The 24,773-nt window shown below is 44.3% G+C and overlaps 1 protein-coding gene across 5 annotated transcripts in view; it reads left to right on the forward strand.

The window, feature by feature from the left end:
* The window catches only part of NFAT (nuclear factor of activated T cells 3), a 69,917-nt gene that overhangs the window by 27,046 nt on the left and 18,098 nt on the right, over positions 1–24,773 (forward strand). Inside the window, exon 1 of one of the 5 annotated variants that reach the window (XM_033479208.2) lies at positions 5,805–5,892. The exons of 1 other annotated variant lie outside the window; for it this stretch is intronic. In XM_033479208.2, coding sequence (XP_033335099.2) covers positions 5,820–5,892 — 73 coding nt within the window. In that variant the 5' untranslated portion in view covers positions 5,805–5,819. Of the gene's footprint in view, positions 1–5,804; positions 5,893–13,445; positions 14,535–24,773 lie in introns of those variants that run through there. 3 more of the 5 variants (XM_033479204.2, XM_033479209.2, XM_033479206.2) reach the window with 3 other exon arrangements.

The raw sequence follows: 24,773 nt of genomic DNA on the forward strand, positions 1-24,773 counted from the left end.
TACTTCCCGGGGGGGGGGGGGGGGAAAGGGGGATTTCGCGATTCACGTGACTGATACCGTCGATCAAAACAACCATACTCTCCGCGGCTGGTGCGCGCTCCCCGTTTCCCGATGCCGATTTCAATTGTAAATCGGTGGGTGTGACCGCGGAACATCGAACAAATATGAAACTCTCTTTGCGCTCGAGATCGCCGTGCAGACCGAATGAAATTGCGATTGATTTCCAAGGAACCCGTTCGTCATCTTGCCGCGTGCTCTCTTGACGTCAATTCTGGCTTTGAAAAAAGAATAATTAGAGAACGAGGTTAAAGTATCGACTGCGACATAATTGCGGGCATTGTCCACTGGAATTCGAAATGTCCTATACGACACGGTTGGAATGTCGCCGTTAGAACAGAGGCGGCCAACACGGGGCCCAGATTTTTTAACAGTCGTCATTTTTATTTATGAAAAATCGTTCGAAAACCGAAGTACGCGTTCTCTTGGAATTTTGCTTGGAATCTACTGGAAAACACACAGAAAATAAATTCCGTTATTTTGTAATAAAGGAAAGGCTAAAAAATTCTGCAAATTTACAGAACAGAGAAATGAATTTCTAATAATGGATTCCATTTTGGTTTCTTCAGAAAATTTCTTCCTTTCGCCTTTCTTCGCGCGTTAGAACAGAGACGGCCAACACGAGGCCCAGATTTTTTAACAGTCGTAATTTTTATTTATGAAAAATCGTTCGAAAACCGAAGTACGCTTTCTCTTGGAATTTTGCTTGGAATCTACTGGAAAATACAGAAGATAAATTCCGTTATTTTGTAATAAAGGAAAGGCTGAAAGCATGCAAATTTACAGAACTGAAAAATTAATTTCTGATAATGGATTCCATTTCGGTTTCTTCAGAAAATTTCTTTCTTTCGCATTCCTTCGCGCGTTATAAAATAAATCTTGAAACTCCATCGAACGCGCTGTACAACAGTATTTACGAAAATAATTATGCAATTTGTATGATATTCGCAACATAATCGAACACCTTCGTCTTCGCAACGTTCGATATCGTCGATCACGACGCTAGAATGATCTGGATGCCGACAAGCAGACAAAACAACGAAATATGCAAGTTAATGCCTACGTAAAACAGAAGCGTCGATGCAACATTGCGTATATATAGATGCTTGCAAATATAGCTGTCGCATGATCGCGGCTAGAATCAAGTTTGAAAATTTTCTGTCGCGGACGTTATTAATATCACCTTCTTTGCATCTTTTTTTCCCTATCGAGGAAGAAACGGTTGAATGGGCTTAATTAACGACGGCTAATTTGCCGGCGCGTTCGAACGCTCGTCTATGGAATAATTATAGTTGTTCCCTCGACAAACATGGTATCTATTAAAACTGAACTCTTGATCTCACGGAGTTTCCTTCGGCCACGTTAATGAACCGATTATGCCCGCGATCCTTATGCACGCACCGTCGTTAATGAACTTGGCAATCGACGACTGAAATTACGTTAGGTTTATGGATGCGCGCTAATTGCTCGTGCCAGTCTCGATTAATCGCGTGCACCGCTTCCTTAAACGAGGCTCTCCCGTTGGACTCGCGTGTGTCCTGCGCCATTTTCGGATCGAAGGTGTGCGCCGAGCATCGCCAAATACGCGAACGACTGCGCTCCGATCGAGAAATTAACGTTCCCTTCGTACCAAGTGCACGCGAATCGAGGTAAAAAAAGCACTCTGAAAAATTATTTTAGGCAAAATGAATTCGACCCGTCTCGTGTCATTCTTTCATCGACATTTTTTATTAAGTTGATAATCCGATTTCTGTCCACGAAGATTTCTCGTACCATCAGCGAATTATGAAGTTAAATTACACGGACACAGAAATAATTTCGTAATTTTTTCAGTTTCCAAATTACGGTTTTTGAGATTGATCGTTGTTATTCATCGTCGCCGAGAATTCGTCGACCTAAAAATATTAGATCCGTACAAGCACCTGCCAATTTATATTTTAATTTAGAGCCGCGTATCAAACGCGCTGCGCTGCGTGACGTTCCCAATTGGTATTTCGACCGAGAAAAGCCGCTTAGCAGGTTAGCGATCTCCGCGAATGAGCGGCCGACTAATCAGCTGCTAATGACATACCGTGTTTGTTTCGAACATATAGCCCGGCCACGAATCGAAAACCGTGCACTTAATGTATTATAACGTTCGTAGGAATTCTGTGTTATTTATCCCGGCGCGTATCAAAACGCGTTGAGCGCGTCGAACGAAATTCGCTGACGGATTAAAAAGGCCTCGATAAAGCCGAATTCAAATTATCCGATGTTCCCACGAATAGAAATTCGATCGCTGTGCATTTCATGCGCAATATTAATCGAAACAAGTCTGAAAACGTACGAACAGTTCGGAAGCCGATCAGCTGGTAAGTTCGCTTCTCTTCGGAAACGAGTTGCGCAGCGCAAACACGCGTCTTTATCGTAGGATCTTTCGGTCGATAAAACAATATAGTCGATATACTTCATAAATAAACAATAGATAGCAGCACTTATATTGACCAGGGAGCTACCAGATGGAATAAAAAGAATAATCTAAAAAGGAATCAAAATGAAATAATTAAGTATTAATATTATACCTCTTTTTATCGAATCGTTGCTAGATTTTTGCAGCCAATTTGCAAAATCGTTGTTCACGAGCATTTTTAAGTTAACCGGCACACCGATCGGCTTCCGAGCCGTCTACATAATAGTTGCCAAAATAAAAAAGGTAAGATCTTATTAGCCAGAGCATGCGAGGACATTAAAAGCTGTTGCCGATCGTAAACGATTTTAGAGGAACTAGATTAATCGTTTCCTCCGCGATTACGGTTTTAAGTGTCAATCGAACTGAATTGGATGGTTCAAGATGTTCGCATCGGACGAGACATGAAGTGTCCGGGTAATCTGGAGTATCCGGAACGATGTTCCAAAGGTGAAAACGCGGTTAGAGCCGTTCCGACGGCTCCGTCCGCGGAAATTCATTTCCTGCATAGGCCAGCATCGGCCACACGTGCTCTTTTCAGCTTATTAATTATTCACGGCTACCGCCGGTGTTCCGCCGGCGACCAAAAACATCTAGCTAACCTGGCAATTTGCGTGCAACTATATCGGCAACTACAACTTTTACTGCCTTTTAATTGCCAGCTAAGGTTGCCCGCGCGCAAACCGGCGCGTCGTAACGTTCGTTTTCCTCCGTAATGCGGCTCGTTAAGTCGTTCTTTTTTTTTTCTTTCTCGCGGCATAAATTTTGCGTCAGACAATGTTTACTCGTTCCGAATACTCCGCGGTCTATACCGTGCCGCCGCGAGAGAATCAGCGTGTTAACAATGTCGATACACATTTACACGCGGGTCTCTTCATAGCCCTCGGCTGTGCAATCACCGCGCGATAAAATTAGTCCGAATTCGCCGGGATTTTCTCGTTCTTTTTTGTCTTTTTTTTCTTTTCTTTTCTGCGAACACGACGACCGCGACAATTCAACGTGGCCGCGCTTATTATATTTTCGTCCCCATCGCGATTATCCCCGGCCCCGATAACGAATTATTTTATTCCCGGCCGTCTCCGGTATCTTCGGCTATAATTCTAGCTGTCAAATTAATTCGGGTTTCGCAACGCGTTACTTCTTGTTCTTATTCTTATCGCGATTACTGCGCGCCGATAACCAGTTCCTTTATCCCTCGTGACCGGCGTTGCTTCAGCTGTAATTTTAGAGTCGCTCCGAATTAACGTAATCTTCTCTGTAGCATGGGTCCCGGGGCGCGTCTCAATAACCATCGTTTCGAATATCGTCTCAAACAATACGTTATTCCATTTTATAATTATTTGTAATAATTGTTTGAAATAATTTTAACTTACGTTTAATCTAAAAAATAATTTAACGTCTGAGGCTAGATTTAACCTCTTCGCTTGGAACTAATTGTCGCGAAGATTTCACAAAATGTAATTTTACAGTCGCTCCGAATTAACGTAATCTTCTCTGTAGCATGAGTTCCGGGGCGCGTCTCAATAACCATCGTTTCGAATATCGTCTCAAACAACACGTTATTCCATTTTATAATTATTTGTAATAATTGTTTGAAATAATTTTAACTTACGTTTAATCTAAAAAATAATTTAACGTCTGAGGCTAGATTTAACCTCTTCGCTTGGAACTAATTGTCGCGAAGATTTCACAAAATGTAATTTTACAGTCGCTCCGAATTAACGTAATCTTCTCTGTAGCATGAGTTCCGGGGCGCGTCTCAATAACCATCGTTTCGAATATCGTCTCAAACAACACGTTATTCCATTTTATAATTATTTGTAATAATTGTTTGAAATAATTTTAACTTACGTTTAATCTAAAAAATAATTTAACGTCTGAGGCTAGATTTAACCTCTTCGCTTGGAACTAATTGTCGCGAAGATTTCACAAAATGTAATTTTACAGTCGCTCCGAATTAACGTAATCTTCTCTGTAGCATGAGTTCCGGGGCGCGTCTGAACAACCATCGTTTCGAATATCATCTCAAACAACACGTTATTCCATTTCATAATTATTTGCATGTTTCAAATAATTTTAACTTGAGTTTCATCTAAAAAATAAGCTAAATTTTACGTCTGAGGCTAAATTTAACCTCTTCGCTCGGAACAAATTGTCGCGAAGATTTCACAAAATCGAGTCTCTTCGTTGACCATCGATTTCAACGATGCTTCAGCCAATTTGAGATCAATTAGTGACGAATTAATTAATTATTTGCAATCGCTTTATATCTCGAATGAATCGATGTTATTTCATTCATTTTTCATTTTTATGACAAATAAAATATTCCCAGGTCCGTCTTCGTTCTCATTCGTATCGCGACAGCTAATTGTTTCGATCCGAACGATGCTGCTGTCGCAGCCGCGTCGCTTCGAAAATTTCATCGGCGAAACGCCAGCGATTTCCCGTGATCTCTCTGCACGGTATCTTCGGTTCCCCGACGTTGCTTCTGTTCTTATCGCGATTATTATCGTTCCGCGACAGCGAGTTATTTCATTCACGGCGACTCCGCAATTCTAATTCTAACGTCGCCGGCCGTATTGGTCCGGGTTCGCAACATTTCCTTTTCCGCTGTTGTTTCCGTGGCTATCGTGGCCGGGTCGATCGCTTTCCGATAACGAATTATTTCACCCGCGGTGCGCCGCGCGTCGAGCGAAATAATATTTCGTGGGTAGCCTTCGCGCTCGTTAACACTCGAGAAGCCTGCCGCCCGAAATCGCTCTATCGCACGTGTCGCGGGTCTTTATCTTCTCCGAATTAATTTGCTCTCGTTGTTGTTCACGCAGAACGGGGATCTATCGTGTGATCTGAAATAATCGAATGACCGTGACGACGACCAGATACCGCAATAACGTTCTCTCTCCCTCTCCTTCCCCCCCTCTCTCTCTCTTTCTCTCTCTCTATCTATCTATCTATCTTTATCTCCTCTTCCCTCTCGCTCACTTCCCCTCTCTCGCTAAACGTGACACTGTCTCTATCTCGTTCTGTTTTCTGCGACGATTTATAATTTTTACTCAACGAGTTACGATTAATTCCGGAGAGTGTCGACGCGCGGTCGCCGGGGATTAATGCAAATCAATTCATTTGCCGTGCCGTAAATGTATCGAAACGGAATCAGGATCGTGCTCGATTAAAATAAACGCACATTCGTCGACACACACACAGCATAAGTACACACACGTACGCACATATACAGACATACACAACAAGTACACGGGCGTGCGTTCGTACAGCGGTTCGCTTGTACTTAGCCGCGTTAAAAAAGCAGTGCTCAGCGATGGCAGAGGAACTTCGATACGATTTTATCGCGGCTTTGCGCTTCAGATCCGAGCGTTGCTCGCTGATGACAGGTAAATAGCCAGACTTCGCAGAATACGGCGCGTCTCGTAACTATGCGTCGTCGTAAGAACCGCTAAAAAAATCTTGAACGACTCTATTAAGTGCGAACGGTTTTATCACGGTAAAATTAAAATTTGAGAAATGGCGTGGCGATTTTTAGTGGCGCCGTTCGAGCGAAGGCTGCCTAGATAATTCGGTTAATGTTAATAAATGTTAATCGGCCAGACATTGTTTGACGTTGGAATTTGTCGAAGGTTCGGATAAAATGAAATCGTTCAGGAAATACATGCATAGAAAACGAGAGACGTCGTGTCGTCGGAAATGAACAATTTTGCAAAATATTTAGAACTGTTCAGAAATATTTTAGAAATATTTAGAAATATTTAGAAATATTTAGAAATATTTAGAAATATTTAGAAATATTTAGAAATATTTCGCGTTCTCAAGATACAGATGACACGAAAATATTCAAAAAGAAATTGTATAAATTTCGACGGTTCTCGTCGTACGAATTCGGTAAAAGATATCTAACTGACTACAGTAAATTCTCTCTAATTAGACAATTAATTGGATACTGATTCGAATAAGCATACTAGCACCAATTGATTCGAATAGAAATGACAAAACATACGGTGTTTTATTCACAGTTTATCGATTTATATTTTCCATATCACTTTCTCGAATATTCGAATAAAGATTTCTTCGAATAAACAATTATTCAAATAAAATATTCGACCAAAAAATTATCCGAATAACATATTCGGCCGAAAGGAATTCGGATAATTATCTTGGACAATCATTTATTTGAAACAATCCCTACGGCCGCTAACACAGTACAGTAATGTCTCCCTAACTGACGCTCAGATTGTCCAAAAAAAAAATGGACAATTTGGGAAGAGGAGACACCATTATTCGAGCCTTGCAGCTCGTTTCCATAGTTGTCGACAATTCGTGACTATAAAAATGAACCGCAAGGATCGAATAATCGTCTCTCTTCTCCCTAAATTGTCCATTTTCGTGGACAATCCGAGCGTCAATTAGAGAGACATCACAGTACATGTACACGTGTTAAGCACCGTCCACTCTCGCCCGAGTCCCGTTCGGCTGTTCTCTCGCTCGTGACACGTTTTTAGCGCACGTGAGCTGAGTCACAGCGCTAATACATGCGCACCATACATATCCATGTACATATAAAGCGGGGCGAGGATTTCGGCGATGGTCGACGCGGGCTCGCTCGTTTTCGGCGCGCGAATACCGACCGATTGCGTGTCCGCCTTTAGCCGGACCGGGGACGATAACGAAACCGGCTGCATCGGGTTCGTCGGAAGTACACGCGCGCGACGATTGGCGGCTGCCCGAGCAGAAAAAATCCCGGCATACACGTGCGCGATACGCGCGGCCGCGCGCGCGTTCGCGCTCGCCCGCGAATCGCGCGTCGCGAGCGGAGCGTGTATGCGCGGCTCGATTAGGGCGACCTTTAATGTCGAGGGTCACCAATCGGGAGCGTTGCCGCTGCCTCCGATCGGCATCGCTTTAGATTTGTTTACCCGACCGACGCTAACAGTTCTCTGTGTCCCATGAGCGGCCGCTCGTATCGGCGCGGCCTCCCTCCGCTGATATACTTTTTTAATTTTTCAACAATTAATCAGAATTCGGCGAGATTCTGATGCAACACCGACCGCTTGTTGCATCCGTACACTATTATTCGCCCTTTCCTACTCCCGGATCGGCGAAAATCTCATTCGGCCGCTTTTGATCTCGCGGGAATCGGTTTTTGGGATCGCGCGGGCTCTCGTGCTAACACGTTCGCCGCGTAGGAGGAGCACACTGCCATGAATGGGACACATTTATTTAGGGCGAGACGACGAAGAGGAAATGGCGAGCTGTGTAATTCTAGTTCGAAGAGGGAACGGTTCTTTTACGATTAAATCGCGAGCTGTTTCCTTGCTGCGTTTTTAATCGCTTTGAAAAGTTCATCAATTTGTTCCACTGAACGGGACAGCGCGACAAAAGTAATATTAATTTTAAAAATACTATTTTTTATTCATTATAAATACATATAATATTATGTACTAATTTTAAATTACACGAATCTTCTTCGTATCTCCGAGTTAATATCGCGTTTTATTGCTTTACGACGAAAAACGATCCCTTCGAAAAGTAAGAACTGAAAAACATTCGGGAAAATTTCTTCAAAAAAATGAATGCCGTAATGACCAAAAGAAATTAATGCCGTATGTTTCGTTCGTCCATTTACCCCGTACCTAATAATAACATTCTGTACACTTGCATAGAATTTAGTAGATTCGCGTAACGGCCCGTTTGTTTAATAAAGAGAAATTACCGGCGAATTAGTATCAATTTGAGAGTGCACGGCCGCAAATACGAAATTTGGTCGGGAGCCGGCCGATAGTGGATCATTATTCATAGAAGCCACTATGATTGCTCCCGGGGGGTCGGTGACCATGTCTACAAACATGTAGCAATTACTGGGGTGTCGCTGAAAGGGTTCCACGACGGCCGATCGATCCGGCCTGTATTACAGTTATCATGGCCGTCGTTAACGTGTCAAATTAAGTGGAAATATAGCGCAGAAAGTAGCAAATATCGTCGCCGAACAATTTTTTCTATTTTTACCCACCGACCAGCATCGTTTCCCTTCGTTGCAATCAATAGTTAGTTACACACGCCTAAAATCTTCGTGCCGTTTCCCCGCCGCCGTCGAAATGTTTCGACGGCGCGACGTCGAATAACGATGCATCCAATCGAACTAATCGATACTTGCGCGTTGCATGATACGGAAACGAAAGCAATTAAACGTCCGAAAAAGAATTCCTTCATTAATGTTCCCAATTGACGTTACAATTAATTGTATTTGTATCGTTCGGTGCTACAGCTGGCCGATTCCGATTCGACCGACCGGTTTAAGACGAAACCGGTGTAAGTCAATTCTTTTTTTTGCTAGGTTTGATTGAATATTTTATTCGATCTTTTTCTTATTATTTCTCTTATTGTTTTAAGCTTGGAAGCGGCTTACATAAAAGAGCTGCGACAATTCCTCGTGTTATTGCATTTTACACAACTTTTAATTCATCTTCATTATCCGCCTTTTTTTTCTAACGTAGACCATTTCTGCTTTCAACGGCTCGTTTAACGATAATCGTCGGAACACCACGTTAATATGACAAATTACACCGTAGTAGATCGGCTTGCTAAGAATCGTTACGCAGATGTTCCCAGAAGACTGCGAATGAAACGTCCACGACTCTATTTTGCTACGGTTTCGTCCGATCGCGTCCAAGGCATCTCACCTGATGCATTTTTCAGCGAGAAAGATCGCGAATCTCCGCGGCATCTCGGCGTTATAACAATGATGTTCGAGCAGAACGGGGGAACGTTTCAGCGAGCGCATTGTCTCGTAAACGAGCGCAACCGGCTAAAACAATTCGCGATCGAATTGAATTACGTTCGCGCCGATCGATCGCATGCTCGTGCTTTTTCCAGGCGTTGTCGCCGGCTATAAAGGAGCACAAGAATTATAGCGGGAAAAAAGTGCGGCATTTGCATTCCCGGAGCGAATTACGAGCCATAAACACATCGCCGGTGTCGCGTCATCGAGCACCGAGCCATCGAATCATCACTCGAAATCGAATTTCGTTCGCCCGGCGAGCGGCGGGCAATCACGGCCGTGGGAACCGCGGGGTGAGGGGGGAACGCGAAACGTAAATATCCATAATGATCGAAACAACGAGGCTAGGCAGAGCGCGGGTGTTGGCCTTCGATGCTAATTAGTCGAGCTCCTGGTCTTCGAATTCGCAGCGGAATCTTGTTATCGCGGCGCCGCTGCCGCGAAAAACAAAGCGGAAATGACATTCCTATCGTTCCATAGCAATGTTCCCGTGGAACATTCGATCGGATTCTCCGTCGATCCTTCCTTCCAGTCGCGATCGACGCACCTGCCGCCCGACGTTTCCTCGCTCGTTTCGTTTCGTTTCGTTATCGCGGTTGCGTAACCCAGTTCCTGCACTCTCCGGTGGCTCTGCAATGCTTGTCATTAATCTTTAAAGCAGAATCGCCTTTGCAATTAAGCAAATAGATAACGCCGATCGAGTCTGTGGTCCTGACCTCGCATAATTTCCGCGGTTCAACGTCGCAAGACCGCGCGGCCGCGCGATGCACTCGCCTCTATCGTCGTGATCACTCGAGCTTTCTAGACCGTTTGACGTCAGCTGGTAACGAGGGCTCGAGTCATTAATGCTCTAATGACGGAGATTGTCCGCGAGATGTTTTCCTTCTGTTACACGTTGCTCAAGATAAACGATCGAAAATGGAATTCCGGATGCCGGAATGCTCGCGGCCGGCCTATCAATTCGGTGAAGCGATAATCATCTCTGCTCGGCGACGACGACTACGACGATATGTACAGGGTGTCCCAAAAATGTCTCGCGATCCGAAAGTGACGTGGTTCCTCAGGTCATTCGAAGCAACTTTTTCCTTTACAAAAATCTTCTCCCAGGCATCGTTAACGAGTTATTAACGAAAAACAGTGACCAATGAGAGACGAGCTCGGCTGGCGCGAGGCGACCAGGCTTCGTGCGCTGGTTGGCTGGGCCGCCTCGCGTCAGCCGTACTCGATTCTTATTGGTCACTGTTTTTCGTTAATAACTCGTTAACGGTGCCTCGAAGAACATTTTTGTAAAGGAAGAAGCTGCTTCAAATGATCCGAGGAACCCGCCATTTCCGGATTGCGAGACATTTTTGGGACACCATGTAGAATGACTGGTACGACTCGCTTTCGGTCCATTTAAGGAAGCCTCGGATCGGGTTTACCGGCGGGCGTGCATCGCGGGTGCCAGTTTCTCGTCGCGAGGCACCAACGGGTGCTGCGAAAAGGTCACAGGGCCGTGCAAATGTTGGCGAAAAGAACAACGACGAGCACGGCTCGTGGAAACAACGCAAATGCGTTTTATTCGCAGGGTGCCCCTTGTCGAGGGACCCTGAAGCCACCGGTGGATCTAGTTTTTCCGAATATTCGAGGCAGCACCGTCCGGCATTTCTCTCGTTTTCGAGGCCTGGGCGTTGGCAATCGTTATTTCTGAATGCACGGGGCGCAATAACGAGAGCCAACCCCCGCCTGATTAACCCCTCGTCTTACGATTTATTTCTAAAGAAACGCGCGCGCGCGCGAACAATTGCAATCTAGCGCGACTCCACGAGTTATCGCAAAATAAAAGCAAAATATTTCTGTTTACATTTGTTCACCGAAAGATTGCTCGCGTTATAAAATGGACGTAAAAATGCTGTCGGACCTTGCCAATTTATCTGTTTTCCTTTCTTTTTTATATTTTATTCGAGGCGTTACTTAACGCTTTATCTACCGGAAGCCTATTCATAGAATTCGCAATTGTTATGCAATGCTGAGAGAATTTTAAACGATTTAGTTTCTTCTACGCGATAACTCCGAACGATTCGGACAGCCAGTGATGAAGTCGCTGGACAATTTGTTAAGCAGTTTCTTCGTTCACCCGGTGTCGAAGCGTTCATCATCGTTAACGGGCCACGGATTTTATGGGGAGAGATTACGGTGTTATTGAACACCTCTGTTTCTCAGAATTGTTCGAAGGCCGTTTGCCCATCGGGTTCGAGCTTTTCTTTATTCTGTGTCACTTTAGATGATGGTTACGCTTTTTCTCGAAGATTAGAGGGACTTGTGTGACGTGTCGCCCGGCTATTGGTCACTCTCTGTTTGAGGATTTTATCGGTATTAAAGAAACCTTTTAGACTTAGTTTTTTATTAAGATAAGTGAATCGCGAGGAATTAGACTTTTACAAGCGGAATGAATTCGATTCTTGAGCGGCGGTTAATCAATTACATAAGAAACGCTCGCTGGGACCAATTAATTGTCGAAATCGCGAATTACAGAAATGTACTACTCTTTTGTGTCAATCGCACGATGATAACACGTTGCCCACCACGTGACTGGTACACTAACAGCGACTTTGTCAGATGATTGTACTCCGCTGAGCATTGATATCGAGCACTGTTTATCTACGAATATTATTGACACATCGCGTTTATCAATGGTCTATCTAGGGCTAGAATAACCTGATAGATTTTACTTGTAAATGCGGACAATTAACGGCGAATCGAATTAACTCTGATTGGCTTGTCTCCGCGGAAATTGCAATATTGTGATCAAATCTTATTATATCATGATACTTCAGCAAAGTGTTCTTCAATGAGCGCTAATTAGAAGAAGAAAAAAATCGATCGATCACTTTTTTTTTTTAATATTGTAGATCATCCACGTGCACCGGCAGATCGTAAAATTTGCAATTAGTTACGTAAACAATTATTCTCGAATCAAATCGATTGCGATTAACAGTTGCCACACTATGTATTTCCTTACAGTTGCAACGATCGAAACGTTTTTAATCATTTCCTCGTACCGAGTGGACGGTTCATATTTTCGCACTTAGGTTCGCTATTAGGCTTCCTATCAAAGCGTTCTGTCTGCGAATTTTTTTGTAACATAAAAATTGCCCGCACAATTGCAAGAAATAGAGAATAAATAGTGAGTTCCTTCCTTCTTGAATGATGACACGTTGTCATTCTGAAATTTCTGCTATTTTAAATTAATATATAGCTATTATTAATTTATATATAAAATATAAAATAATTATATAAAATAAAGTATATATATAAATAATTATATATATAATTATTTTAATAAAATATAAAGAAGATATTATTTCACGAAGGTACGTGCATTCTAAAATATAATGATATGCATTACAAGTTGACCTCACGTGCGGTACAAAATTAATTCAATTTTCTTTGCGGACATATAAAATTATGGTCGTCACAAGTTACGTACGACGTCCGACAACGAACGTATTAATCTTTCGCTCAAGTATCGATCAAAGATGAACAGAATATTATGTAAATACAAACCTGAACGCACGTTTAAACAAATTCAACGAAGGGATGATTTTCGCGTAAAATTTGTATTCTAATTATTGCAATAAACATGGCTTAAATCATTGTTATTACGAATCAAGTAGGTTCGTGTGCGACGCGTAATTCCATTTTACGATAGAAAACACCGTTTTATATTTTCTTCTAGATCGAAGAAAGAAAATAATAAGACCGCACGTTGATCAACAGGAGGTTCGCGGAGGACAGGATTTATTATTTCAGTAAACGCGGATAAAATGTAAAGGGGAGAAAGACTTACGCATCTTGAAATATCAAAAAAGAAAAAAAACATACGGAAAGTGACGGAGAGTTTCGTCAACGTTTTACGCTATACAAAAAGATTGTTTGATTCTAGAAAAATTCTAGAGAAATTCTAGAAAAATGGTAAATTCTAGAAAAATTCTAGAAAAATTCTAGAAAAATGGTAGAAAAATTCTAGCAGAATTCTAGAAAAATGGTATAGAAATGATAGAAATATTCTAGAAAAATTCTAGAAAAATGGTAGAGGAATTATAGAAAAATTCTAGAAAAACGGTAAAAAAATTCTAGAAGAATTCTAGAAAAATGATATAGAAATGATAGTAAAATTCTAGAAAAAATGGTAGAGAAATGATAAAAAAATTCTAGAAAAATGGTAGAAAAATTCTAGAAAAATTCTAGAAAAATTGTGGAAAAATTGTAGAAAAATTATAAAAAAATGGTAGAGAAATGATAGGAAAATGAGAAAGAAAATGGAAGATCGGGGGATGTAGCTGGACGATCGGTCCCGTTTCCCCCGGAAACCACGATCCACGGTCTCGGGATCCCAAGTGGCGCGTCGCGCCGCGTCGCCGGGAACAGTAGCAGTAGATAGGACAGATAGCCGGTCGGTAATTAGCGGCAGCTGATTGGTCACCTTCTTCCTCGGCATAACCGAGCCGGTCGGGGATGAAGGAGCGTATAAACGTGTCGCGTGGCACCGTGGTGGGGGCTTATTTACTCGGTGTTCAGAGCAATGCCGGGTTGGCCGATCGACGACGGATCGAGGAACGGCAGTCCGCGGCTGACACTCGCTGAGATCGCGTGACGTGCTTCCCCGACGGAATGTCCCCACGATCCACCGTCGTCGACGAGCTAAACTAGTCGGTGCTATCGGCTGCTGGTGCTGATCAGTGATCAGTGTTGTCCCGCGAAGACTTGCCTCCGGATCCTCTTCGGGCACCAGTGAACCTAGAGTTCCCTTGTTTCGGCTCGGTTCCCACTGCAAAGAGGACCTCGTGTGTTGTTCGCAGGGGTGGGGGAATATGTGACAAGGTTCGTGAACACGTGGACCATCGGGACCCATCGAGAAGCATCGAGAAGCATCGGGAGCCATCGGGAACCATCGGGAAATTATCGAGAACTGAAATCATGGGATAAAGGGACGAAGTGAAAGCCCTCTGATCGATCGACTCTGATAGATCGCTTCTAACGAGGAGAGAGAGAGAAAGCGAGAGAGAGAGAAAGGCGCACGCCGAGAGATCGCGGCGGGCCCATTGGTCCTCAGAGACCTAATGGCACCCGACCTTGAGAAGAAGCGGCAGGAACTCAGGAGGACCAGCAGCGGTACCTTGGACCACCCCGGCCATGAACACTTTCACATGCTGCTGCAGCTTCGCTGCAACGGACACGCGCTGACCGAGCCCTATCGACACGGTAATCACGATCCATCATCGATTTCGATGTTACCGTTCTCGTTGATCCTCGCCGAAGATTAGGCGTCACAGATTCCAAAATTAGTCGATTCCGACACGCGCAACGCTCGGCAAAGTTCGGGACAGGGTTCTGTGTTTTTCTCGCCTCGATAAGATAACATTGTAAACACATTTTTGTTCGATTCAATAATCTCCGCGAATTGCTACTGATTGCGATTCTGTTTCTGTTCTTTTTATACCGCCTGCGGCCGGTACGCTTTTCTACAATTATTATGTAATAACCGAGGTGTCGTCCCCTCTTGTCTATGGTGGGGCACGTTCGATAAACTTGCGCGGTGCGAGGACTCGGGATCGGTTCGGATCGGTGTTCAGGAAAAAAGCGAGTCGGCGTTTGATTTTCAAAATTAGTCGATCGGTGGGAACGTCGCGGCTCGCGCGATCCCCGGACTTTGAGAAATTACAGGTTGTATCGTGCAATAAAACGAAACGAACGAAGTAAGAATTAAATATTATACAAAAAAATTTAACAAATATTATAAAATTATACTGGTGAGATCGCCGGACTATCTCAACCCCTTGCATTCCAAGGCATTTTAATTATAGACTCCTGGTATTTCTATTTTATTTATTCATTAATTTCAATTATTTATCAACGAGGAAAATCATTTTCTACAAAAACGCGCGAGGCAAAACAAGATAAAAAAATCCATAGAAAAGAATATATTATCGCTTACGGAGGTTAGGAAAAATAATTATTGTAAATTATACCGCAACGACAGTCTTCGACTTCTTGCGGTTTGTTCGATTATGTGCTCGCGTGTACGGAGTTAGCATGATTAATCCATTCTATTTATACAATTTTGAGATCCATATGTTCGTATTCCACATGTTTGCAGAATAAAACTGAGAATTGAATAATTGCTCGACATGAGATACGTTCTCTGATCACTTCACTTACAAATATTATTCCTTCTCAATTTCATAGAAACATTTCATACGACTTTTGCGCATTTTATGCGTACGAAATTGAGCCTTTCGATCGTGTCTTAAATATGTAGAAACTCCATGATTATTATTATTTATTTACGGGCTACTGGACCCTTTTAAATCATACAGATAAAATACACATAATTAGGAACTATGTAAACGTTACAGTCGAATCAGTAAAATGACTCGGGGTGTTTCCAAAGAAATCTTGTAGTTGTAGCAGTAATGTAAAAATGATTTCGGACGCGATATAACAATGTTTAGCTCGTCGCCCCCGAGAGCAAGGGGTTAATTACAATTAACAATTAAAGTTCCTACAGGAACTTTCGAGCGTCGTCGACGAATCTGAATTCGAAAACCGAACGTTCAAAAAGAAAAAGTTACGTCCATCGCGATGAGATTTTCACTAGCCCTTTGCTCGACGCGTTCCAGGTCCGGACCGAACCGAGCGTCAATTTGTCCCTCGTGAATCATCGGCCAATAAGGCGGCCGGAAATGTGCCGCCACGCTTTTCTCGTCGGTGCACAATAATTTCTCTCCTTTCGCGCTCCGAAGTTTATGTCACTCGCGCCACCGCCGCTGCCGCCGCCGCGCCGATCGATCATCCCCCAGTCCCATCGGAAGATCCTGGACACGGTCGATTCGTTTTCATGTTATTTTCCTCATCCGTCGGTTCGATATTATTGTTAGAAATATCCTCGCGTGTCGCGCCGCCCAACGCCCGGGAAAATTGATGCACTCGTTTCGCGATAACCTTCGGAGACACGTCGCAATGCCCTCCGCTCCCTTTTTCATCCCTCCCACGCCAACACCGTCGCAATAAATCACGGTCCACCCTCTGGATGCTTGCATTTTTCTGCATTCTTCTGCTTACTTCTATTTACGCCTCGTCGTGGGGCGACCAATTGCTGCGGTATAATTAATATATAATTCATAATAATAATAATAATAATAATAATAATATAATTAATAATAATAATAATAATATAATTAATAATAATAGTAATAATAATATAATTAATAATAATAATAATAATATAATTAATAATAATAATAATAATAATAACAATAATAATTGTATTCGGAAAGATAATGGAGCCCAGATCAGGAACAATAACCGTATCTCTCGCTGAATATTCCGGTCTGTGCCTCGTTACGGAGAAAATTGAAGGAAAACTTTAAACTTAGCAGAGAGAGACATAGATACCGGAGGTAATGATAGTCGGAACGCTTTCGACGATAGCCGTCCGTACGTGCGTTTTGCATACACTTTCGAGTATGATAATAAAGCGAATTCTTTACGAGTGGAAAAGGAGGTTGGCCATTTTTCATCGGGTTCTGGCCTGGTTCTGCCCGAATTTTATAGAGAAAGTTCTTTTCTAGACGTGCGCACGAAGTTTATGGGACTGTGCGCGAATGCGTCGCCATGTTGGATTGCGCAACGCCAAGCTTATGCCGGTTTCGAAGTGGTTTTGGCGGGAGAACGTTGGGCAAGAGACCTTCTTGTCTCCACTTTTTCGTCGAGCCGAAGATTCTCGAAACCTTCGCCCGAAAAAAGGAAAAAGAACAGAATCTCGTACTTTTTACTCGAAATTTGTCCGACCTACATCGAAACTTATTTCTCATTGGATCGCGGATTTTATTTGTGAGAGAAATACGAGACGAACGTTCGTGCTGCTCCTGTATCTCGCAATTGGTGCGGGCAATTTTTTATTTTGCAGAAAAATCCGCGGTCTCTGGAATTTTTTTTTCATAAAAAAAGTTCGACGACCACTTTCGCTTCCACGACGCTATTTTCTGTACTTTTTAAATTCCGGACAACCGTTTCGGCTCTTAAAATTCAATGTCGCCTACACAATTGCGCCGTCAGCGACGATGCCGGGGCATCGACGTTTTTTTTTTCGCAATCATGCATATTCTTCGGAAACAATAAGAGCGTCGCGTATCTTCTCCGTCGAATCGCCGAGTTTCTTCTCCGCTTCCCAGACTATTAGCACTCCCCCGATAAATTGAAACGTGTTTCTTCTCCGCCTTCGGAACCTTCTTTTTTTCGCTGACCAGTATTCCTTTCTTTTTCTCGCGATTTCCACGTGTTGGCTAATTAACATACGTCTCTACCGGTTTCTCGCTCACGATCTTGATCGCGGATCCTTCGATCCTTTTTCTCGTGTCGAGGTGACTCGACGGTCGAACTGTGTCGAATTATCGTCCATCGGCGCCGCCACCACGTCATTTACGATCCGGCAGGCTCTGAGGACGCTTCTGAAACTGTTGTCCAGGTCGGGAACCGTTTCATCGACCCTTCTATCGGCACCGGGCGTTCGTCAACTATTTTATACCGTGCCATAATGTTTTATGAACTCCGTGCAAACCGAGTAAATGAATGACTATATATTTTCGCGAGACAGCCTCGCGACCGAAGAGCCTCGAAAGCGTCTCTAAAATGAAACGATGGCCGGTATCTTCTGGCAACTGGTTATTTACCGAGCTGGAAACCGACGCGACGAGCATGGGAAATCGACGAGAGCATAGAACGCTGTCGGTCAGTCCTCGAATGAGCTCAAACGGGCAGAATTAGCCGGCTGTTCGATATCAAGAATTCAATTATGCGACCGTGAGGTCGTTCCGAGAAGTGCTTGGAAATTGGTCATTTTTGTTCACGTGCCTAAGCGTAAGAAACGCGGACCACGGAAACCGTGGCAGCTGTCGACGCCTTTTAACAGCCGTTATGGAAAACGCGATCGTCCTGCGTTTCTGCGTTTCCATGATCCTCTTCGATGTCTAAACGCTTCCGCGAATGTAGGCGAGCCACCGTTTTCCCGGGGAAACCGAGCATGATGTATCGTCGCAGATGGGCTTCTCACGCATTGCTTGCATTCCTAGCGAGACTGCCTTAGAATCGTGCCAGTCTCTCGGAGACGCTGTTAGCTCGTTTTCTAACAACTTGGAAACCTTGTTGGCTGTGTAGAACATTCCTAAGGACCTGTACTCCGCTTCGAAAGTAATCTGCTCGGTTGAAACACTTCGTTGGCAGACGAATAAGAGGTCGGGGAATATTTGATTTGTCGCAGACTTTTTGGCTTTCAAAGAGGTAAATGAATTAGTCTACAATTCGTTTATTCGCGTGTTCGTTGCACGAGTGTCCGTGTCTCTCTTTCAACAGCAAACTTTTCAGAGAATTTCTATCGCGAACGCTACAACCACTTCAGCTACCCAGATGACCTCAATCTCCTCAAGGCAAGAGGCATCGAAGTCTTCGCCTTAGTATGGACATCGATTCTCCAATGCTGATAGCTTATCATTTTTTAAATATTTTCCGTTCGTTCGAATATTTTAGAGAGACGGTAACATCGTGTTACATTGTTCTGTGCGAAAGAAACGAAGATCGCGTTCAGTTCCAACGTCCACTCACAATTTTCACATCTTCGATCACCGATTTTATCTCAATTTTCTCTGCTTGTATTTTATGTTTCCATCGTCTAATCGAATCCCATCCTTACAAACGTCTCAAAAAGACGAGATCATCTCGGCTTCTTATCGATCTTCACAGAGGAAACCGAGACGACGTCCAGTTTCATCACCGTATCGTCTAAAACATCATCAATCTTGCTCTAATATTTGCAATTTTTCTCAGTCTCCGCTCTATACTTTCATTCTCCAATCATTCCCTAAACATCCTGAGACCCTAAGATCGCCATCGCGCCACATTCTTCGCGGCGGGAACCAAAATGGCGTCCGGTTCCAGCTTTTCCTCCTTCCAAATCCGTCTTCCGCAGTTTCTAATTCACGTTTCTGCGTTTCCACCCAATGCTTTCATCGTCTAATTGTTCTCTGCCATTGAAAAAAGATAAAGATAAGATCATCGTCGTTTCGTACGATTCGCTCTGAATGGAACCAAGATGGCGTCGAGTTCCAACGTTCTCTCTCGACGAGTATCAACAGCGTTTTTACAGTTTCCGATTCTGACACAATTTTCTCCGCGTGTACTCCATGTTCTCGTTGCCCAATCGACATCAATCCTTAGAAAAGTCTCTGAAAGACAAGATCATCGTCGTTTCGTACGATTCGGTATGAATGGGACAAAGATGGCGTCCAGTTTCAGCGTGTCCCCTCTTTCGAAGAGTATCGTCGCTCTTTCAGCAAGCTCTTTCTCTCTCTCGTTCTACTCTAATCGGATTCCGGTCGCGTCGCCAGTTGAATCAACTGTACTGTTAGCCGAGCGTACTAGCGAGCCGTATATATTACTCAACTATGTGTACATGTGCATTATTAATGAGCGCCGGTTCACGCGTCGGGTTCGCGCGAGCCCGTCGAAGCACATGTTCGAAACACGTGCGCACGCGGGCTACCGTGCCGAGAGATTTTATCGCGGGGAACGATCGCGTTATGAAACACCGAAAGACAGAAAGATTCTCCGGGTACCGGCGAGCATTTCTCCTTTCGCAAACAGTCGGATCTGCCTCGGCGAAGATCGAGGTCCACCACCCACGATCCGCGCTCGCCAGAAATCCCACGGGTTTCACGCGCGCTTGAGAAACTTCGTCAAATATTTAACACGTTGTCGATTTTAACACGTTTACCACATTTTTTGATTTCTCGCGTCGAGGCACCGACAGAAAAATACGGCAATTCGTTCGATACGCCCCGATATCTCGAGCCGTTTTCGATAGAAATGGTACCCGAGTAGCTTTAGAAAAACATCGAAAGAACCGCTCGTCCGCTCTTGTATCTGCTTGAAAAGTGTGCGAGTCGCTGTAATTATCTGGCACGTGCTTGATTTTCCTCCCTTCTTAATTACAGCCCTCTTAATTGTAATCGTTTCCGCGAGGATCTTCTGTCGCGACGAGTATACTCGTCGAGAACAGTGAAACCCGCGCGCGCGATCTCTCGTTTTACGATCCCGTTTCCAAAAATAATTCCGTATTCGTTGTAAATTCGCCGCGGGATCTCGATCCTCGTAGTACGATTTTCTTGCACGAGTAGAAACTCGCTTCCATATTGATGCGTTCGCCGTCCCGCGTCGCGTTTCTCTCGCTAAATCCCGCAAAATCTGCAGTCCAGCTGCAACGTCGTGTCTCATCGCGCTCCGCTTTAAATCCTGCGAACAGAAGGATAGCGAATACGCGAGACGCGGACAAAGTCCTTTCCGAAGATCTTCCTCCGGCCGGAGTATTTCATAATTCCGGTATGATTTTAATAAAAATTTCACGTCTCGCCGCCACCGCCGCGGAATTCCAAGACGGCTGACTGGTTTTATCAGACTCTCGGTTTCGTGACGAGACGAGGCTTCCCGACAACGAACGAATCGGAATCGCCGATAACGAGGCATAGCCGGTTTGTTTCTGCCGCGGTTACGTAAACAACAATCGACGGCCCGCGTCGACGAGCATTCTACGCGCGCGGAGCATAGTAGATCTGATTAAAAACCGAGTGTTGACTCACACTCTCAATTCTAGACGGCCTGATAATTGGTAGAACGCTCTGCCGCAAAGGCGGCCGGGGTCCGGCAGAAGCCCCGATAAGGTTCTCTCGATAAACGGTTAAATATTTATTTACCGAAATGTTCGTTTCTCGCGCCGTGTGCTCGGTAGAACGCGGTTCGCGATGTCGCCTTCGCGAGCGGGCCGCGAGCGGGCCTGTGCCGAGACCCGATGTCCGTGATCCACGGTTACCAAGGTCGGAGGTTATCATTATCGATCGTTTATCTGCCGGTTAAATATCGCCGGCTACTGTGTACGCAACGATATCGCTACCTGAGAATCGCCGCGAAATCTATCTCGGGCCTGGGATCTTGGCAGAACGCCGAGAAAAAGCGACGCAACGCCGGTTTCGTAACTAATGTAAGAGAGAAGAACTGGACACGACGTTTTTACACGTCCGGGAATCTGTTTTACCAAGCTGGATCTATCTCTGCGGTGCTAAACGAGCTCGAACAGAATCCGTTTTTCGGACGGGTTTCTGTACCGCGCGGACGCCATTGTTTCGGTGACCGCCGACGCGGATCCTCTGTTCTCCTGCTGGGACATGAAAATATGAACGCTGATTTTTTACTGACAATTTTTCTTCTTATATTCGATGAATTGATTCCAGTTCAACGTGAAAGTTCTACCGTCTTCGCATCGGCGGATCCATTAAATCTGCAAACTAAACGTTCGGCAGCTCATTAGCAAATTAAACATTGGTACTTCATTAGCAAATCAAACATTGCTACTTCATTAGCAAATTTAACATTGGTACTTCATTAGCAAATTAAACATTGGTACTTTGTTGGCAAACTGAACGGTGGCACTTCGTCCGCAACAGATTTATCGAATTAAATTGCTAATTAAACGGTGGTACTTCGTCTGAAAAATGACAATCGGACGACATTTTGATCGGCGTACTGCGGATCTTCGCGCAGGAAACGGAAATAAGACAAAAGTAAATTCTAGAAGTATATTCGAACGGAATCTAACTTTTGCACAAACTTGCCGATCGCTCGAAAGCTTCGAAACGCGAACGGGGTCAACGTTTCCGAACTTTTCAAGCGAGTATCGACGAAACGAAACTCCAGCTGCTGAAATTTCGCCGTTTCTCCCGGCAACGTGTTACAATTCCAGCTACGCGGCCGCAGTATTAAAATTTGAATCCGAAGAAGCGTCCGGCGTTATCGAAATCACTGTCCCCGTTATCGATGCCTCGAGTGCCGACGATACCGACACGCCGGTTTATCTGTCCGAGCTTTCTAGTTCGCGTTTTTCTTTCCTGTCCCGCCGTTGACCATAGAAACGTGCCCTCGCGTAATTCACGGTCTTATCACGGCCTCCGGAGAAGGCTGTCGTCATTAAGTCGACGTGCTGTCAACGTGTCGCGATCGGTCTCTGGTCTCCAGACCGCGGCCGAGCGTCTCCCGAAAGCTTTTGGTGCGCGGACGGAAAATGACAGCGGCCCAATGGCGGAGCTTTAACGACGGCGAAGAGTGAAATCGGTGGATAGCCGAGTCCCCGAGGACGCCAGTGAAAGTACAATTGGAATGCCAACGATAAGGAAACTCTGCCGAACGGTAATATCATCGGTAAGGTGTTAGGACGATCCGCCTAAATGAATAGAAATAACTCACGGTCTCACCTGTCGCGGCTTATTCGAGATACCGGTGTTTTGGACACCCGCCGAGGCCTATAACGAGGCTCCCACTGTTATCATTCTATCTGTTGCGCGTGTGGCAATACCCTAATGCTCGGTTATTTGACTTGGAATTAGGTCGGCTAAGCTGGGGCTGAGTCCAGAAACAACATCGCTGCCATCCGGTTAGGTTTGCCGCTTCGGAGTCGGAAGATGACTCCTATCGTTCTCCATAGTTCGCAAACTCGCGATAATTCATGGTTGACGAAGCATTTGGAACCATCTTTGGCTCGGAAATCGTCGGAAATTCATGCTCGAGCAAGAACGTTCTCGTCCAAGAACGGGGCCCCGATTGTAAGCGTAACCAAAGGGTCGTCTTCTTCGTCATTTGCTACGGAACTTGCTGTTCAAATATCCAGCACGATTTAATGAAACTCGCGGCGGACTGCAATTGATTCAACGCGAACGTTCAGAACCTTCTCGTACAGTAGAAACTAGGGGACTCGGCGAGGTCAAAGGTCCTGGTTGCCATCTAATCAGCGAAGTTAGACCAGATAAGCGTTCCTCTTCGATTTTCTCGGAGCGTCTCGTCGTCGGTCCATAGGACGGCTCCTCGATCCTTCGAATCGAATTCGGCGAGGCAACGGAACGTGCCAAATATTCATTAGGCAGCGGTTGATCTGCGATGATCATCGAAGCCGAACCAGATAAGATTCGGTCGGTTCAGAGACCACTCGAAACTATAAATCTCTAGTTAGGTAACGCGGCCAGATAGAAAACGATGTATTATCAACCGAGCGTTGTTTCTCCTTTTTTCATTTTCTTCTTCTTCGAATTACGTCGGTTGAGCAACGTTGGCCGCTCTGCGTGCGCCACGAATCATACAGTAATAACTTGAAAAATTCATTAACGACTATTAGCGATATTTCCGCTGCTCGTTTTCTGGAAATTAAATTGTCAGGAGAAACGAGATTGGAAATTAAATTGTCAGGAGAAACGAGATTGGAAATTAAATTGTCAGGAGAAACGAGATTGGAAATGAAATTTGACCGGAGAAATGCGATTGGAAATTAAATTGAAAAATGCTATTCTTGCCGCAGATCTGCAAATACCGCGAATGCATAAATTTCACAAAATATTTCCGCCCTCTAATTTCATCCCTTAGTTGGGGGTAGAGAAATGGTTTGCCATGTTTCGGATGAATTTAGCATCGATCATTAATAATTTTCCGGCGATGGTCGAAAGGAGAAATGGAGAGAGAGAGAGGGAGAGAGAGAGAGAAAGGAAGGCTTTACTTCCGGCGCTGATCGTACGCGATAAGGATCGAGAGAATCGATCGGCGTTGCAGGTAACAATATCCTTGAGACTCGAGAGGCGTCGTAGTTAGCGCGCGGCCCGACGCTCTGTTTACAGTGTAATAGTAACGATGTTTATCGATCCTGTTATCGGGAGTACACTCGCAAATGCACGGAGCCTCCACCAGTTCGAGGACGAACCGCGGAGACGTAAATACACGGCGTAGGAGCGACCGAGGGAGGCCTAATTCCCGAAGAAGGGAGAAAGAGAGCTCTTACCCTCCATCGCAACAATTATATCTCGCATTGTGCAGACCGAGTTTGCGAAACGTCGGATCCCCCTCGGGCTCCTCGAACGCGTGCCATTTAAAATGGCACTTTGGAAAAATAATTAAATACTTTCGGTCGACCGAGTTTTACAGCTGTAAAACGGCAGAAAAAAATACCACAGGGTAAAAAAAACTCTTTCGAACAATTGTTTAAACTATTGTCATTGATATTCTGCGATTATCAAATTTTCGAACAGTAATTGCGCCAGACTGCGAATTTTATGCGTTTACGGGAAAAACCTATAGATGAAAGATGGAACAATAAAAAGATGTGAAGAAATTAAATACGTTAATTGCAACGTATTAAAATTATTAAAATAATATCACGCTTGGCTTCTACGTCCTGCGAATAACGCAGGCAATTTTTATTCAGCGTAAAGATCGTTGTTTATCGAAAATTTGCTCACAGCACAAATGCATAAAAATCCGAACCGCGAAAAAGATTATAAAGTAAGGGGTTGATCTTCGATTTCGATGCTCTAATTCCAGTTTTCTCTTAGCCCGGTCCCTTGTAGAATTCCAGAGGAA

Source organism: Megalopta genalis, chromosome 2 (genome assembly GCF_051020955.1).
Source record: "Megalopta genalis isolate 19385.01 chromosome 2, iyMegGena1_principal, whole genome shotgun sequence".
NCBI lineage: Eukaryota > Metazoa > Arthropoda > Insecta > Hymenoptera > Halictidae > Megalopta > Megalopta genalis.